General features: G+C 47.5%; 1 protein-coding gene across 2 annotated transcripts in view; it reads left to right on the top strand.

The window, feature by feature from the left end:
• The window catches only part of rerea (arginine-glutamic acid dipeptide (RE) repeats a), a 162,359-nt gene that overhangs the window by 56,145 nt on the left and 88,313 nt on the right, over positions 1-17,901 (top strand). For both annotated transcript variants that reach the window (XM_080854244.1, XM_080854243.1), the window contains exon 3: positions 10,160-10,772. In XM_080854244.1, coding sequence (XP_080710370.1) covers positions 10,304-10,772 — 469 coding nt within the window. In that variant the 5' untranslated portion in view covers positions 10,160-10,303. The remainder of the gene's footprint in view (positions 1-10,159; positions 10,773-17,901) is intronic.

The raw sequence follows: 17,901 nt of genomic DNA, 5'->3' as shown, positions 1-17,901 counted from the left end.
ATGTAACAGAACACAGCTGTCATGGCATGTCGACAGGGGCACCCTTTTGTGGAGAGAGAGGTTTTTTTTTTTTTCTTTTTTTTTCTCCCTGAGACTACATACCCCTGCCCTGTCTCTCTGTGTCTTCTCCAAATGCACTGAATGGGGGTGAAGAGAGACAAGAGGGAGGAGCTGCCCACAAGCTCTCTATGGAACAGGGATAGCGGTAATAAAAACCCCCTCTTGTGTTTGGAAGTCTATCACAGGCGGTTTTTGGACGAACTCCCCTCCCCCCGCCCCTGAATGACACAATCACAGCAGTATTTACACGGAGTGTAATGGTTCTCTGCCTCTGCTGGAGGCTATGTGTGTGTCTCTCTCTCTCTGTCTCTCTTTCTCTCTCTCTCTCTCTCTCTCTCTCCTAGCACCGTTGCCCTGTGGAGTTAGCTTTTAATGTACTGACAGCCTATTAAGAGTCTCCACTCCATCAAGGCTGTTGTCATCGCTGAGAATCCTCCATCTTGTAGAGTGATTGGGTTCTACACAGACTTCACAGAACCTCTATAGAGTCTCGTGCCATCCTCCCTCATTAGGTTTCTCTGAAGGACAGACCTGTTTACTCCCAGAGCCGTGCGGTCTCCTGGCACAGTGTTGTGAAAGGCGATGCAAAGGCATAATCAGATCTGTTAGTGTGGCGAGGTATCAGGAGGAAGATGAAAAAATATGCAGCAGTGGCAGCCTCCTGTCCTGTTCGCTGGAGGCAGAGTACGTGTGCGCTATCACCGAGTGATCAGGTCTCCATTTCACACACCAGCAGGCAGGGCTAATCTGCTCATCGCTACTGTACACTACCTTATTTAGACACAAAAAAACATTGGTTGTGGTAGTGGTGGTAACGACTCACTGTGCGAAAATGATGGACATGCCCTCATGAAAAGACAAGTGCACCATTTGACAACTGTACTGTCATACACAGAGGCACTCACTCACAGGAACACAAGTGGCCTTATTCAAGCACCTCTCCATAGTGCTCGCCCCAAATCGGTCGTCTTCCTCCATTTTGAAACTGGGATTATCAGAGCAGTTGGAGTGAGTGTGTGAGTGTGTGAGTGTGAGTGTGAGTGTCTGTGTGTGTGTGTGTGTGTGTTGCCCTATTACATGAAGCTTCAGCAGTTGTAGCAGCACTGCATGCATGTTTTATGAGTATACCACGGAGGCCAGGTGTGAGCTCTGAGGTTCTTCCTTATCCCCAGAAGCATTCGGTTGACCTCCACTCACCCCCCAATCTCTCTTCCTTTCTCTCTCCCTCCCCCGCTTTTTTTCCCCCTCCACGGGAAAGCAAACAATTACAGACAGATCTCGACAGTGCAGCCTTGTCTGGGGCCACGGCTCAAAGGCAGCCACTGTACAGGCCATTCACAGACACGGTCTTGTGGTCTTTCCTCCTCTTTTTTGTTTTGTTTTTTTTTCATCCCTTTCTCCTACACCTCACCAGAAACTAGCCCAGACATTGACCTCTCCTCTACACCTCTTCCCTCAAGACCTCAGGTCAACCCAAGCTGTCTCTTTGCATCAGTCCTCATGTGGATTAGCTGGAGCTAATGTTTGCTTTTTTCTCTTCAGGTTGTTTTGAATGGCATGCATCTCTGCCTTCCCTTTTGCTCTGACTCAGCCTGGGTTGCCTGCAGATTCTCAGCAAGGTTAGCCTAGGCTAGGCTAAGTTTAGCCAGTGTTTGCTCTGAGGGGTAGCGCAACACAAAGGGAGTTTTGTGATTCACTGTACAGGCGGAGGCGGCGGTGGTGGTGGCGACAGGCTTTGTGGTCACTGGGGCGCAGGGGCAGGCAGTTGCCTTTCCAAAACAAAAGGCCCCTTGCTAATTAGAGGTAATAGCATCCTGCAGTATCTGGAGTGGCAGAGGTGCTTTTTGGCCCAGGCTGTTTGCGTGTGTGTGTGTGTGTGTGTGTGTGTGTGTGTGTGTGTGTGTGTGTTCGTGTTCTGAAGGGGTGGGGGATGTAACAAGCGACCCATTGAAACACACACACACACACACACACACCATCTGGTGCTGCCAGTGGCCCAGCAACGAGGCAAGCATTGGTGGAAGTAGAGAAAGACCCGGCACCAGATAACTAGCTAAATAATTTAGCCACTTAGACACTGTGCGTGGTGCTGACCTAATGGCTCTGTGTGTCTCTGCCTCTGAGGCATGAAGGAGTGCGCTGAGGAACTTCAGCGGAAAAGCCTGGAGAGATGAGATGAGGTTATGAGCAATATGTTAGAAGTGATTCCTAACCGCAGGGCTTGCCATTTTGGATGAGGAAATCTGTTTTGAAGCTTGATGCCTTTCTTTGCCTTAGCTAGAGCATATCTCTCTCTCTCTTTCTCTCTCTCTCTCTCTTCCTCCCCCTCCCTCCCTCCCTCTCCTTTCTCTCTTCACCCTCGCCATGGGAGCTGACCCATTGTTTAAGTTGCTCCGCATGATGTACCGTCAGGAAGAGCTAGCCTGACGTGTATTCAGTGAGCTGACAAAGCTATGCCGTCCTTATCTGTGCATTTGTTTCCCTCTGCTTGCAGTTTAACAAAAGCACACGTCTGTGAGAATACGGCTCTGTGTAGAAAGGATCGTTTCTTTCATTTCGTGTTTTTGTTTCCCTTTATGCATTCCAAACCACAGTGTCTTAGTTGGCTACTCAGTTAATTGCCATGTGATGCTCTTACAACCCTGCTAATGCACAAAACAAAGGGTAGCCTTACGTTTTTTTTATAATTTTTTTTACTTCAGAACAGCCTACGGCAAATAAAGCCAAAAATTGTATTATCATTAATAATCTTTTCTTGTAGTATGAGCGTGTCGTTTTTCTCTGCTTGAATCTTCAAGGTGAGATTTCAATTTCCTCATTTGTATAGCTGGATGCAAGTTCCATATGCAGTTTGGCAAGGGCATGTGTTCATATTTCAGATGTCACCGTGTGAAAAGAAGCCACTATCAGAGCATTGCAAATGACACTCTAGTAGGGAGACAGCCCATTGGCTGCTGCCCAGATACGCACACCCACACTCACACACTCACATGCTCGCACACGCACACACAGCTCAGCATTGTATTTTCAGCTCATTACTATTGTTTTCCTCTTCCTTTTTACTTCAAGTATTAGGACCTCAGCTTCAACCTTGACTGGTTTCTATAGCTGTGTCAACACGATCCCCCTGGGCTGAGCAATTCCCCCACAGCCATCCACCACCAGCACCACCACCACCACCCCTCTTTCCGACATGAGCAGCCACTGGGATAAAAACCTCTGAAAATGCAGAGAGATGGTGGTAATCATAGATATCACACCCAGGGGTTCCAGCACACCTTTATGTGAGCAGCCAATCCCTAACCGTAAAGCCATCTCTCTCTCTCTCTCTCCCCCTCTCCCCCCACCACCTCTCTTCCGCCTGGGAGAGGATAGAGGAGAATGCGGGCCAGCTGCTGTGGGTCCCCACCCCCCTATGTTTGCTTTTGATAAATACATAAACAACCACAAGGGCAGCAGGTCAAGTAAGCAGGCCAGGCCAACATGACTGCCTGCACATCATTTAGATTTGGCCACCACTCTCTCCCCTCTTTCAGCGAGGAGAGATGTGTGTGTGTGTGTGTGTGTGTGTGTGTGTGTGTGTGTGGGGGTGGGGGGTTAAGGGCCTTATATAGTACACAAAACGGTCGTGTCGGATGGTTGGACAGTGGGCGGGCGGCCGGATAGTACGTACTAGTTAGCATTTGTGTCCCTTTATAGTACTCCAACGGCTGTGGGTGCTGAAAACAATTCTCTTCCACAACAGTAGGGGGAGTAACGGTTTAAGTCCCGAAAGACAAGCTACCCCATGACGTCTTTGTGCGATGGAAATCGTTAGTTGGCTTTACCTCTCCTCCACAACAGTCAATTTCTACTCTCCCACCAGCTGCCACTACTCAAATGCAACAGGTGTCAGATACACAATATTGTGACTGTGTCTAATGCTATATAGACACCTGATAGGGCAAACTTATCTTTATCATGGGAGAATGCGGGGGAGTAAAATGCTCCCGAAGTAGATTACATGTTTTTAACTTCGGGGTTAATTCCCTTTCGTCTACTGCTGGCTAGTTAATACATAGCCTACAGACAGCCGGAAAGGTTAATAAACAGAATGAAATAGCTACACATTACACACTATGTTTTAATAAAACCCACGTTACTCACATACTGGTTAACACTGTTTGTTACAGCACATAAACGTTTGTCGCTACATCCAAACTGCGTCACCGTTGTCCCTCCCTGTATCTGCTCCAGCCGCACCATTTTACTTGCAATGTGAATCATTGCCATTTGTTGCACCTTAATCATTGCCATTTGTTGCACCTTAATCATTTTCTACAAACATGATATGCGGTGTAGTAAACTGAGACTCTATTCACTACTGCACAAAAACTAGACACGTTTGCAACGTTTGAAATGAAGTAGGTAAAACAACGTTCGCCAATATCTCCGTAAGGGAGATGGGTTGTGTGCTCAAATTTCCTGGGATCAAAGAAATTCATGTATTCATGTGCAGACTAAAAATCACGTCTCAGGATTTCTGCGCAAGCACGTTATTTCGGGTGTCTCAACTGTAACTAATACCACTGTCATATAATTATGAGTTCAGTAAAATACGGAGCAAACACAGTTTTCTACCGTTGTTGAAACACATCTTTAATTGCCGTCGCTCATGCTGGTTCTCTGGCAGTAGGCTACTTGGGCCGGCTCATGTATTGTGATATACAGGGAATAGTTTTCAAGGAAAGGATCTGCGCCTTTGACAGTGGCTGTTATGCATGGATATAAAGGTAATGAAACAGGAAACGCTAGGTCCAGAAATGTTAGTTTCCGGAGTTGATGTCGTATGGAAATGAGGTTGTAGTGTGCCAATCACGGCCAAGGAGTATCCGTCGCCATGAGCGGACCGACAGAAATTTTTGCGGGGACACGGAGAGCTGTCCGACGTCTCTCGAGAGCACGGAGAGGGCGTTTCAACTACCGGAGAAGGCGTTTCACTTACCTGAAGGCGTTCCTATGTGCCCAAAAACGTGTCGTACGGAGTAGCATAAAAATGCCTTTATGCCTTCTGGCTGCATCCATCTGCAGACACAACAGACCCCCAGGATGAAGCTCTTCTCCTACCAGTTAAAGAAGTTCCAGTGATCCAATATGTGACTTAACGAAGCAAAAAAAATATGTATTTTAAAATTATTAGCATATAATTGAGAGCAAATCCTTGCAACAAGGTTGTTTTTTCGATTCTACTTACTCCATCTAAAGGGTGGTATTTTTCCCTTTAATCAATATTGCTCGAGGAGGGGGAGTGGAGGGTGTGCTGAGCTTCTGATCTAGCGTCTGTTTTGGCCCCTTTCTCGAGTAGGAGCATGCTGTCGACATCTCAGTTACCCAAGAACATGTTAGCGGACGACGTGTTCTCTTTTCACCAAAGTAGCCTTACAGGTTAACTGGTTGGACTGGTCTGAGAGAGTGAAGCAGTGGTTTGACTGTGAACCGCAACAAAGGCGCCTTGTTACTGACGATCTGGCCAACGCTTTGCTCTCTAAGTAAACCAGGAGGATGCGTGTCATTGAACTAAGAGGGCAACAGAGGCGTGATTATTTTTTCTTTTCATCATCATCTTGCTCTTGCCAGCTGATGTGCAGCTCTGGAGAGTTGCTTAAGATGCAAAGACACAAATCACCGTAAAACACACACCCTGCTACGGCTAAGCTCCCCTCCCCCGAACACACAAACACACACACACAACACATGTAGGTACACACAGCTTTCTAATACCTCCTCAAGTGGATTCCCTGCACGTCTCCATGAAGCTTACAGTAGAGGTCAACAGGGTGTTGCTACATTCAGTAATTTGCCCTGCCTCTCTGCTTCAAATTACGCCTGTAATGTCCCTCCCAACCCCCCCACCCCCCTCCACTCCCTGCAGAATAGCCCCAACATATGCGTCTAATGGGGGATAAAGGCTGGCCTCCCAGCCCTCTTGCTTGTGAGTGGAGCATTGTGTGGTTGAACAGGCAGAATTGAATACAGACCGTTTTTGCCAGTTAAGCGTGAGTTTGCCCATATTGCAGATAAATCTGTGTGAATGTGTGTGGAGTGTGTGAGTGTGTGTGGCAGACTAATCTCGCTTTTAGAAAATGTAATCATATGAGCGCATTTCTGTGCTGCCAATCCCTGTGGAAAAGCTGGCCTAAAGCCCTCGCGAGTCAAACTGCTGTCGCGCGCTAATGCCAGTCATTCGGGAAAGTCACTAGCTTCCCTCAAGCCTTTGTGTTATTACCTTTTTTTTATGTTTTGGGATTTCTCGCCCCCCCTCCTAGAAATTGCTCTGTTACATTCCAATCCTCTCGTTTGCCTCGCTGTTATTTCATGTTCAAACATCTTCCACTATAAAAACACAGGGCTTTAAAGAAGAGCAGTACACTAATCCCTTCCTGATGGAAACACCCTCGTCTGGGTATGAGTATACAGTTTTTCAGGAATCCTCTTTTTAATGCAATTAGGACATTGGTCTCATAGGTTTTTGTTTGAGATGTTGACTGCAGACAGTGTGTGTGTGTGTGTGTGTGTTTGTCACATGTGAGCAGTCTGGTTATTGCTGGAGTAGAGGCTGCTCTGAGCGGAATGTGAGCAGGCAGGAGTTGCTCTAATAGAGTGAGTGTGTGTGTGAGTGTGTGAGAGAGCAAGCGAGAGAGAGAGAGAGAGAGAGAGATGAAGGTCTGCCTTTGTGGCCCATTGTGTGCCAATGTGTTAATCGAGGGACCGACTGTGTGGGGGCAGAGGTTTAATTTCTACCTTTATTCACACCCTCTCTCCCCTTCCTCCTTCTCTTTTTTCATGCAGTGGCGAGAGAAATGTAGCTGTTATTTAAGAATTCCTCGCTTACACCTCCTGACTGGGTGTCAGTAATGAGAGAGAAAGAGAGAGGGAGAGTGAAAGCTCGAGAGAGAGAGAGAATGGGAGAGGGAGAGTGAGGTTCTCTCCTTGGTATTCCCTAGCACAAATGGCTGCTTTTCACTCTCTCTCTCTCTCTGCCTCTCTCTCTGCCTCTCTTGCTCTCTCTCTCTCTCAGTTCTCCCCCTCCCTTCTTTTCCTCATCCAGACAGCTGGTATCTTTCAGATGGCCCGACTCTGGGGATTGATGTGTAATGGCTCCGCGCTTTGACTCCCCCCGCCCGCTCTCGATTCCCTCACCCCAACCCCCTCCCCCCACACTCACCCCCAGCTCTCCTCTCTGTTTTTCATTTATGTTGTTCAGCTTGGCTAACAGTGAATAATTGTTACTATACTTGTGTGTGTGTGTGTGTGTGTGTGTGTGTGTGTGTGTGTTTTCTCCTCATTTACCGCCAAGGTACTGGTGGTTATTGCTTTTCCATAGTTGGCTTATTGTCAGCGTGTCAGCAGGAGAATATGCGTAGATTTGTGCAAGGTGGTGTGCTCTTGATTAGCTCAGGAACTAGCTTGAGGGGGCCAGGCGTTGTTAATAATGTAATGTGTTTTCACAGCGCCGAATAGGCTGCTCATAATTGTCACTGATGGGCCAATCATTTAGCAACACCATTGCATTTTATAAGATAAATTTGTATGTGCGCGCGTGCTTACCGACCTGAATTGCATATAGCCTAGAGGTCATTTACATTAATGAAACCCTCTCGACGGTCTCGGCACAAAAGCACGACTGTCGACTAGCTTAATTTTTTCCCTCCTTATACCACATTTGATAGGCTGATGCTTTCTAGATAACTGGTCACCTGAGCTGGTGCCTAGCTGTACTCCCTGGGCCGAGACAAAGGTGTTCTTATATTCGACTGGTCATTGAAGGTCTCTGCGTGTGTGTGTGTGCCTACATGACTGCAGTGGCTCATGATTATGTGATTAATGGCGTGGCGTCAGACATGCTCTGTAATCAGCCCGAGCTGCTAGTGTTGATGCTGCAGCTGCCCTGTCAGCCGCCGGCAGCAGTTTCCCTGGCGATGTCACCGGCACGGAGCGAGTGACGAGTCGAGTTGTCAAGCGCCTCGCCCGTGCCTGTCACAAACCATTTCTTCTCCATATCTCTTTCTTTTTTGGTCTCCTACTTTCTCTTACTTAGTGTCTCTCTCTCTCTCTCTCTCTCGCTCTCTCTCTCTCTCTCTCTCTCTCTCTCTCTCTTGCTTGCTCTCCTTCTCTGTTTCTTTCATCCTTTCTTTCTTTTTCTTCCTCTTCCCTCTCTCTGTGATATTTACCCTCAGATGGGCTTTCGTCATGGCTGCCAGGCTTGTCATTGTGGCTCTAGTAGCCCCGCTCTGGTTTTCCTGAGCGCACGCTAGCACACGCTAGTACGCATGAACAATGCCACTGAGGCTCCCTTCCATCCTGTTGGCTGTGGACATGTTTTAATCTCGTGTTTCATGATTTCACTTCTGCCCCTTTTACAATAAGACATTCATGGGCGAAGTCATAAATTGCCATGATTTTCTTTTGACTGCTCCTCCTCACAGGTTGCCTGTGAAGACTGCTATAGTTCTGCCATAAAGATACTTAACATAGCTCCATTATCTCCAAACAGAGCAGCAAGTCTGACAAGTCTGTTAGCACATCCAGTTATTTGATCGGAATTATGTAGATATAAAGAATAGAGTTCTTATCATATTTGTTGACAGATGGATCATATGACGTGACAAGCGAAACACACACGTGTTGTGCTAAGTGCATGAAACCTCATATGGTGTGACACAGCAACCACTGAGCCTTGTGGTTCTACACTAGCATCAAAACAACCCGCTGCAGCATGGTAACATAGATGTAAAAGTAATGCTGACAAAAAGTCACTTATGATTGGCATTTCTATATAAAAAACACGCCACACTAAAAGACACTGGGAAAGAGTACAGAAGTGGGAGTGTTTAAAAAAAAACAGATCTATTGAGAAGATGACAACAAATTACACATTGTAACCCTTCTATGTAGTTCTGAGATGCTTTATGTAGTTCCTGACTGAACCAGGAACCCTTCTCCCCAAGGGTCTCACATTTATCCGTTTAAATATCACAACATACTGTCACACCAGATGATATTCATTTCAGGGATTTTTTTTTTTATCAGAGCTGACTCAAAATATTATGCCTTGTCAACTTCTAACTTCCAGTATCTGTTGCATTTATTTTTCTTATTTTTGCTCAAGTTTGGGACAGTCACATCATACAAGCATGTTTGACTGAAAATTGTGAAAATGTGAGTGATGAATTGCATGAATGTACAACATGTTCACATAAAGCAGCATTTTATGTAATAGAATATAAAAAAAAAAATATGACACTTTTTTGGTTAATTTGTATTTAACACTCAACCAAAAAAAGGCCATGTCTCGTCAACCACCCATAGGCTACTTTCTTGACACAGTCACTAAAGCGCCTTTAACTATGTCAGAAATTTGGCAGATTTTTGTTTTCAGAACCATATGATCCGATTTTTACAAAACACACACACATTCATCACCTTTTAAAAGCTTTAATGGGGCCAGCGGCAGAGATGGAGCTCTGAGCTGATTATGATTGCCACTGCCTTGATGCTTACCCAGCCCTTCAGATGTGGCCCGAGCTATTTGCAGATCTTTCCCCCGCAGGAGGGAATCCTGTGCAGATGACTATGTGTGGCCCGCTCGTCGCTCTCATCCCTCTCTTTCCTATCTGATAGAAGAGCAAGGGGAATAGCGGCATTGGAGACTTGAAAGTGTGTCTGATGTTGTGTCGTTCGTGTCATGGCAACAGTGTGGTTAGTGAGGTTCCTCAGGAGGCCTGGTGTTGCCGTAGGGGACGGGGTGCAATGATGTGCTGGTAGACATTGTGGCTGCAGCTCAGAGAGAGAGGGATTGATTAAGCAGATTGTGTTTATCGACGGCTGTCGCCTTTTTTCCTTTGTTTTTTTGCACCTTCCCTTCTCCCTCACTCTTCCTTAAGGCCCTAGGACTGATTGGCTAATCAAAATGACACCATTCAATGACAGTGTTACAAATCCAGATAGATTGAACAAAAGGCGATGATGGTAGAGATGTTGATGCTAGGAGGTGGTTGTGGTGAAGTGAAATGATTTATTAACCCTCCTCCTTTTTTCTCTGTGTGTGTGTGTTATCCAGCTCTCCTGAAACACTGGGGTTGTCGGTGCGGTGGACTTTTTCCTGGATCTGACCGGTAAATTCAGAAGACTGAAGCCCAGGCTCACAGTCTACCTTTCACGGAGGCCGAGCCGTGAGAGGACAGAGGAAGGCACGTGGCGAATCATGACTGCCGAAAAAGAGAAGGACAAGGAGCGGGACCGCGACAGGGACCGGGACAGAGAGCGCGAACGGGACAAGGGCCGCAGCAGCGGCGGTGGTGGCGGCGGTGGCGGCGGCGATCGGGACAAAGGCCGCGAGAGCGAGAGCTCCCGGCCACGCCGCAGCTGCACGCTAGAGGGTGGCGCCCGCAACTACGCAGAGAGCGAACACAGCGAGGATGAGGACAACGAGGGAGGAACCTCCGCAGGAGGAGGCCTTGGCATTGGAGGCGGCAGCGGAGGAGGAGGAGTGGGAGGAGGAGGCGGCGGGGTTGTAGTGGGTGGAGGGGGTGGGAGTGTCATGATAGTCACTGAGGAAGGGGGCAAGAAGAGCAAGAAGAAGTTGCCCAAGAAGAAGTCACGCTACGAGCGCACAGAGAACGGAGAGATCACGTCCTTCATCACGGAGGATGACATCATCTACCGGCCTGGAGGTAGGAAACAAAAAAACACGCAAACACACGGTGCACGTAAATGTGTCCACAAATGTAACAAAGCCGACGTGGAACGTGTGTTCACTAACAGACACACATCTGTGGAGCCCTGAGCATGTGATGCCTACACATGCACATGATTGGAAACGCTCAAATACACATCTACCCTCACACACACACACACACACACACACACATACACACACACACACACACACACACACACACACACACACACACACACACACACACACACACACACAATCTCCTTATCCTACATGCTTCTGCAACTCACACGCATGTCTATTACCGTAGTTAAACATTTGTGCTCTTAGTGCTGGATGGCCTAATTAGCGCAGCCGTTAGCCGGCACTGGTGCGCTGCGCTCCACCACGCCTCATGGAACCCGCTGTCACTGACCGAACCCTCATGACGGTCTCTCAGGACTCTAAGTACTCAGTACATTACGCAGCAATAGAGCAATTGCCAGTGTAAGTACACACACACCACCACACAACAAGCACATGTTATGTCCATGTGCATTACCACACTGTGTGCACAGTATTAACACAAAAGCATACAGACACTGGTCAAAATAAGACCGTGATTCCACACTTAGTTTTGTACATACTCATAACACATGCAGTTGTTATGCAGCAGTGTACACTCTGAAATAGACAGCATTGCACCCACACATACATAGAGAAAGCAGGACACCTGCTCCATAATCACATACATACACACACACACACACACACACACACACACACACACACACACACACACCTCCCTTCAGAAACACTGTCATTTGGCAGATGTACCTTTACTGGTCTTTTTTCTTGCATTGTGGAGACCAGTCTTTCACCCCATTAGCGATACGAGTCGCTATAGGGAAGCAAGCTTTTCGGCCGGGGGGGCAACAACACGTGCCTGCAAATCCAAACAGCCATTTTACTGACACATGATGAGTGCGCTCATGGCTACTAGCCTTAGGACACCTAACCAAATAGCCATAGATTTATTCCTTTTGCCTCACTTACGTGGAGTGCTGTAGTCAGCGCTGGTCGCACTGGCTTCCTCAGCAAAGCTTTTAACTCTCCCCACCCTACCCCACTCCGCTTCTCCGCGCCATCAAGCCAGCCGCATTAGTCACACTAAGGCAGCCGTTCCTAAATATTTTCAGATATGCCTGCCTTTCAGAACAGGGAGCATTCCACCATCCAGCCACCACCGTTCATAAACAGCACCATTAGCCTGCTGCAAAAATTCATGGAAATATAAGCTAAATGTAAACATGGAGTCCCATTACTCATAAACCATTATAAGGCTGGTATGGTATAAACTGGCCACCATCCCCACTGCAGCTAGGAGAGGGACTTATTTAGTCCTGTGCTTACAGGAGTAGTTTTTTTGTTGTTGCGCACAGCACAGCACTTGGCTTATGCTCACAGATTTTGCTGGTGTAGGCTACAGTGAAAGTCTGCTGTCCACTAGATCAGTCGTCAAAGCTTCTTGTCTGGGGCCGGGCAGGGGTTGCTATCAAGACACTTTTGTACATGCTGGCGATTTCTCAAGTGTCGTTTCCTTGCCATTTTTTTTCTTTATGCACCAGTTTCACCCAGCCCTCCATAGTTTGAATGTGCAAGGAAGCACAAATAGCCTAGTCTGGGAAGTCCCGCCCCACTTCTTCCGGCCAAATTGATTTTGCCTCTGCACTGGGTCTGGCCAACTTTGGATAGCCGTTCATTTCAAGATTTCCACAATCCTTGGAGCCAATCACAAACTGGCTTTTGGCTACCTGGCGCGCCATTGGCGGATTTAAACTTACCACGGCTACGTTACAGAATCTACTGCACGGAGAGTTTTTAAACATTGGACATGGTGGCCGCCGAAGCACCGCAAAACTTCGATAAGGCAAGTTTTCTTTGAAAACAGAACAGAAACTTGCCCTGGAACAATTCATACAGAAAAAATATGTGTTTGCTTTATTACCGATCGTTGTATCGTTGTATAGTATCGTTGGTCTGATTGGTTAAAGGCGTGTCCAATTACGTGAGTGAAGTGGATCGCTGATGATAGTTGGCCAGACTAACTGAGCAAATGCAATGCAGTGAAGGGGCAGGGAATTCCCAGACAACAAATAGCCATCACACAATCCTGTCCATGAATGGGGAATACATTCGCTGTTGTCCTAATCTGACACATGATTTACCGTGCTCAAGGACCCCAAAAGACTGACAGGATCTCTCAAGATGTCTGAGGGCAGACAGGCTTAATTACGTTGTTTAAATGGCTCAATGCTAAATCTGTTAGCCTCGCCTGAGTTTGAAATCTGCCACCCCGTGCTGTTGCCCAGTGACACGCTGTTTGTTTATTGGTCCCTCCTGAGACGCGCTGGCTCATTAAATGGTGTGTCCTGTCCGGCATTATTTCCCTCCACAGTACATTTTGTTTTTAATGGCCATCAGCACTATGGACTGTATGAACAGAATTCCTCTCTCTTTACTCCATCGTGCTTGAACAGTCCCTCAGGGGGGGAGCCTGTCCTACAGTGTGAGGGCCACTGCACAAAAACAGCCATCAGCTTGCCTTAGCCAAAAAGTGTGTGTGTGTGTTTATGAGGGGGTGCGTGTATGTTTCACTATTATTTATATAACCTCTTAAAGGCTTTTAACACGCAGCACAGTCCACTCAGTCTTGGCGTTAGCTTAGCACGGGCTTGTTTTTCTGCTCCCCTGTTGTGAGCTCTTTCTCTCTTTTAAATATTTTCCTCCTAGAAAAGTTTTCCGCCTGGCTCCCATTATGTCTGTTATGTACATGTGCATGTGTGCGCACACATACACACACACACACACACACACACACACACACACACACACACACACACACACACACACACACAGGATAGGTTTTAGGGGTGAAGAAAAAGCAAGACTAATAAACACGTAGCGTCTTCTCGTCGGTGCTGTAAACAAGGCTCTCCTCGCTCTCCCGCTGTTTAGATATTTGGTGGAACAAGAGGCGGGATGTCTGGAGTTGGCGAAGGTTAGAATGTCAGCCGTTGAAGGCAGGCAGCATTGGTATATTCGTGGCGGCCTTGGCAAGCACATATCTTTGGCTGCCTGCATGTCCTCCCTGCTTAACCCAGTGCCCATGAAAAAGGTCAAGCATGAGCACAAATAGATCATCCTTGGCTGGGTAATGTGCCAACTGTGTCAGAAATTATCGCAAAGGAGGATTTTCGATGCATACACACACACACACACACACACACACACACACACACACACACACACACACACACGCACACACACGCACACACACGCACCAACACGCATGCATGTACACAAACACGCACGCACATATACATACACCTACACACACACACACACACACACTCACACACACACACTCCTGTAGGTTAAATGTTTCCATAACGGTTCAGGAAAGCAGGCTGGCTTAATGAAAGTGTCATGGGCTATACGTTTGTGTGTCCGTGTGCGTGTGGAAGAATGCTTTCTCCTCCCAGTGTCCTTGAAAAGCATGGCCACCTCCAGTCCACGTAGCCTCCATCCGAGCGTTCGCCGCGGCACAAGGTCTTTTGCACTATCAGTGCAGGGCAAGCGAGGAAACAGCAACAGCCCAGAGCCTGCTTTTAAAGAGGTGTTTATGAAATCCTAGTGCGTTTCCCCATTCAAGCCCTTCACCAGTGCTGCTAGGGAAAGGGGAAAAACTCTCCCTCTCTCTCACTTTCTCTCTCTCTCACTCTCTCTCTCTCTCTCTCTCTCTCCCCCCCTTGCTCGGATGGCCACCCTGTTTATGCAGCTGAGATGCTATAAGACACAGATGACAAACCGGCTTTGATATCATTTTTTTCCTTTTTTTTTTCTTGTCCCTCCACAGTAGATGGAACAAAGGCTATTGTTGCGGGGAGTGCATCTTGTGGATTAGGCAGTTGCACCACGCGCCATTAGATTCCCAACACATCGCCTTTGTGACAAATCTCTGATTTGTCGGATGCGCTGTGCTGTTGGCTCTGATCTTATTGTCTGATCGTTCCAAAGACACTGTTTGTCAGTGTGTGTGTGTGTGTGTGTGCTCGTGCTCGTGCTCGTGCTCCACATATGCATATTGCGAATTTTGAAGGTGTGGTTACATTCTTTGTGATGTGCATATTTTTCCCTTCCCCCCCCCCCCCCCCCTTCTCTCTCTCTCTCTCTCTTTCTCTTCCTCTGGTTCGTGGTCATTTGCTGCAGCCTTATTGCAATCAGATTTGATTCGTCTGGCTTAAGCAGGCCCAAAGCCGTGGCCGGGATTAAGCCCCTGCTAAACGCTAAATCCTTTTATATTCGTCTAGTGACACACAATATGGAAAACTGACCACACTTGGAGAGGTATTAAGCAGGCAGAGACACAGCGTGGGACCCCCGAACTGCCATGTTAATTGCTTTTGTCATCGTTGGAGAGACTGACACACACACACACACACACACACACACACACACACATTTTATATATATATATATATATTTATATATACGGTTGCTTACTCAGAGGAAGATGAATCTAGTGTCACAGACCCCCTCCCTCAGTTCCCCCATCCTCACAGGGAGGGATGAGTAAATTATTTCCATTCAGCAGGAGGCTTAGTGGGCATTGATTAGCCAGTAAAAAAGACAAGCAGAAACAATTGCCATAGGATACACTTAGCCTCCATCTCAGGTTCTTGGGCTGTGCAAGGATAAAGGAGAGATCAAGACGGAGAGAGAGAGAGATGGAGGTAGAGCGAGGAGAGGGGATAAGCGGAAGGAAAGAAAAATATGGAGGGGCATTTGTATTGCGGTCAGTGCAGGCGGACGGCACACAGGAGCAGCCTGCAGGATCGATTGGGCTTTTGAGTGGCAGTCCTCTGTCCGCGCTCCCTGTAGCTTTGGCGGATATATATGACACACAGCGCGCTTCATGGATCTGGCCGGGAGATTATACACACGCCAGATCAATAGCGCAGAGCCAGGCAGGCAGCACACACACACCGGAGCACCCTGTCCGCAGACACCACTAGCCCTATGCCCGAACACACACACACACACACACAAACACACACACCTCTGACCCCTACACACACAAAGTGTCCTTGTCGTGTCCATGCAATTTGTTGCTTGCTCTATCACTCCTGCTCCATCCTCTCTCTCTCTCTCTCTCTCTCTCTCTCTCTCTCTCTTCTCTCTTTCTCCCCCTCCATCCCTCCATACACCACTCTAAAATGGGGTGTTAACATGGCCAGGCTGCCCTCCTGCATTCACGCTTCCTCCTAATATGGCTCCCACAGTCCCTGACGTGCTCACACTAGCACAAGCTGTGATGATGGTGTGTGGTGTGTGTGCGTGCGTGCGTGCGTGCGTACGTGCGTGCGTGCGTGCGCGTGTGTAAAGAGATGTGTTTGTCTCTGATGGGCTGGATGTGAACGGGCTATATAATTTGCCATCGCAGCTCCCACCCCATACCACCCCTCCCCCCGACATCTCCCCCTGAGCAAATGTCAGCGCTGCTCCCCAGAATGCTGCTCATGATCTGTGAGTGTGTGTGTGTGGACAGCCATCACACCCCTGCCCCCCACCTCAATAGATAGATAGATTGATAAATCAAATCCAACCATTATCATTAGTCAGCCAATGTGAAGTACATTTTGTACACTAGACTTTAGTACTCTTAGACTCGACGGTTTCCTTCCAGGGGTTTGGCTCAGATCCCCTTTTCGTCACGTGGTTAAATGCTACATAGATAGAGTGCTGAAATAGATGTGTAAAAATGAGTAAAATAACCTCTGTCTGTAGGAAAGTCTTCAGCCTAATGTTTAGGTTCTGAAAAAAAAATGGATGGATCATGCAGTCTTTCACCTCCTCTAAGTGAACGTAACACAGGCAAGCCTCTCTCACTTTGGACGGTGATTCATCATCTGGCTAAAGCAGAACCCGTCTGAGGGCATCAGAGAGCCGTCGGCTGGATACTTATTCTCCCAGAGAACATCTCCACACTAGACCTGAAAGCGCGTATTGTGTACGCAAATGTTTTTGAAACCACAAAAGGAAAAACAATAAAGTCTTCCAGACCACTCTGTGTTGTTGTGTGGACGACATGTTAATTATCAGTGGTTAAGACCACTGCTTCAGTTCCGCCTGCAGTCATTACCACACTCTTGCTTGCCTTCCTGCATTAGCCTCTCTGTTGTTCTTAAGCTAGCAGGACAGAAGAGTGCTTCTCAATTTCTCTTATCTGAAGTAAGTAAATGAATTCGCATTTAGGGCTGGTGGAAACAGCCATTTTAGGAGAAGGTTTTTATAGGTCTCGGACCCTCCCTTATCCCAACCCAAGCTTTCATAGAGCCCTTAAACACCCACATCAAAGGCTCACACATCCAACATATGTTGGGAGTCCATACCAGCTAACTAGCTTGGGGTATTCCCATGACAATTAAGCTCTATGTTGCACACTCTGCAACACTAGCTGTGTATAAAGTCTTGGACATAGTATTCGATCTATTCACTCATGCATTTATTGATAGGGTGTAGTTTAGAGTGGGGTGGAAGCTGAGCCACTCCCCTGTCACGGGGTCCATCTGATATTGAGACGGAAACTCAAGCCACGCTGCACCAAAGCTGATAACTCAGAGAAATGAGAAGTCAGCACCCTGATTCACAGTGCAAAAGTCCCCTAGCATGCTCTGACAAGGGCCAGGGGAAGAGTCCTTATTCCACCTCCCCTGAAACCTAACCATCTGCCGATTACAAATTAGAAAGCTGCTACAGAGAAGCGACTCGTCCGTCTCCTTGGCTCGTCAAAGAGCTTTTTTTCTGAGGCCTGGAGGGAAAGAGCAGTGTGTGTGTGTGTGTGTGTGTGTGTGTGTGGGTGGGTGTCCTTTTATGGACCCACTTCTGAGAGGTTCGATGTGATCACTGAGGTATCTCTCAGCCCCTCCCCCCTTTCCGGCAGGGGGAAATGGCCCTGTCTGCTGCTCCAGACTGAATAAATGTGCTGCTGAAATGGAATGGGATGAAATGCCATAAAATAAAAACATTAAGAGAGGGTGAGTTGAGGTCTGCTGTTGGACGGGGGGAGGGGGGGAGTGGTT

Source organism: Sprattus sprattus, assembly GCF_963457725.1.
Source record: "Sprattus sprattus genome assembly, chromosome: 16".
NCBI classification, from domain to species: Eukaryota; Metazoa; Chordata; class Actinopteri; order Clupeiformes; family Clupeidae; genus Sprattus; species Sprattus sprattus.
This window is presented reverse-complemented; position numbering and strand designations above follow the sequence as displayed.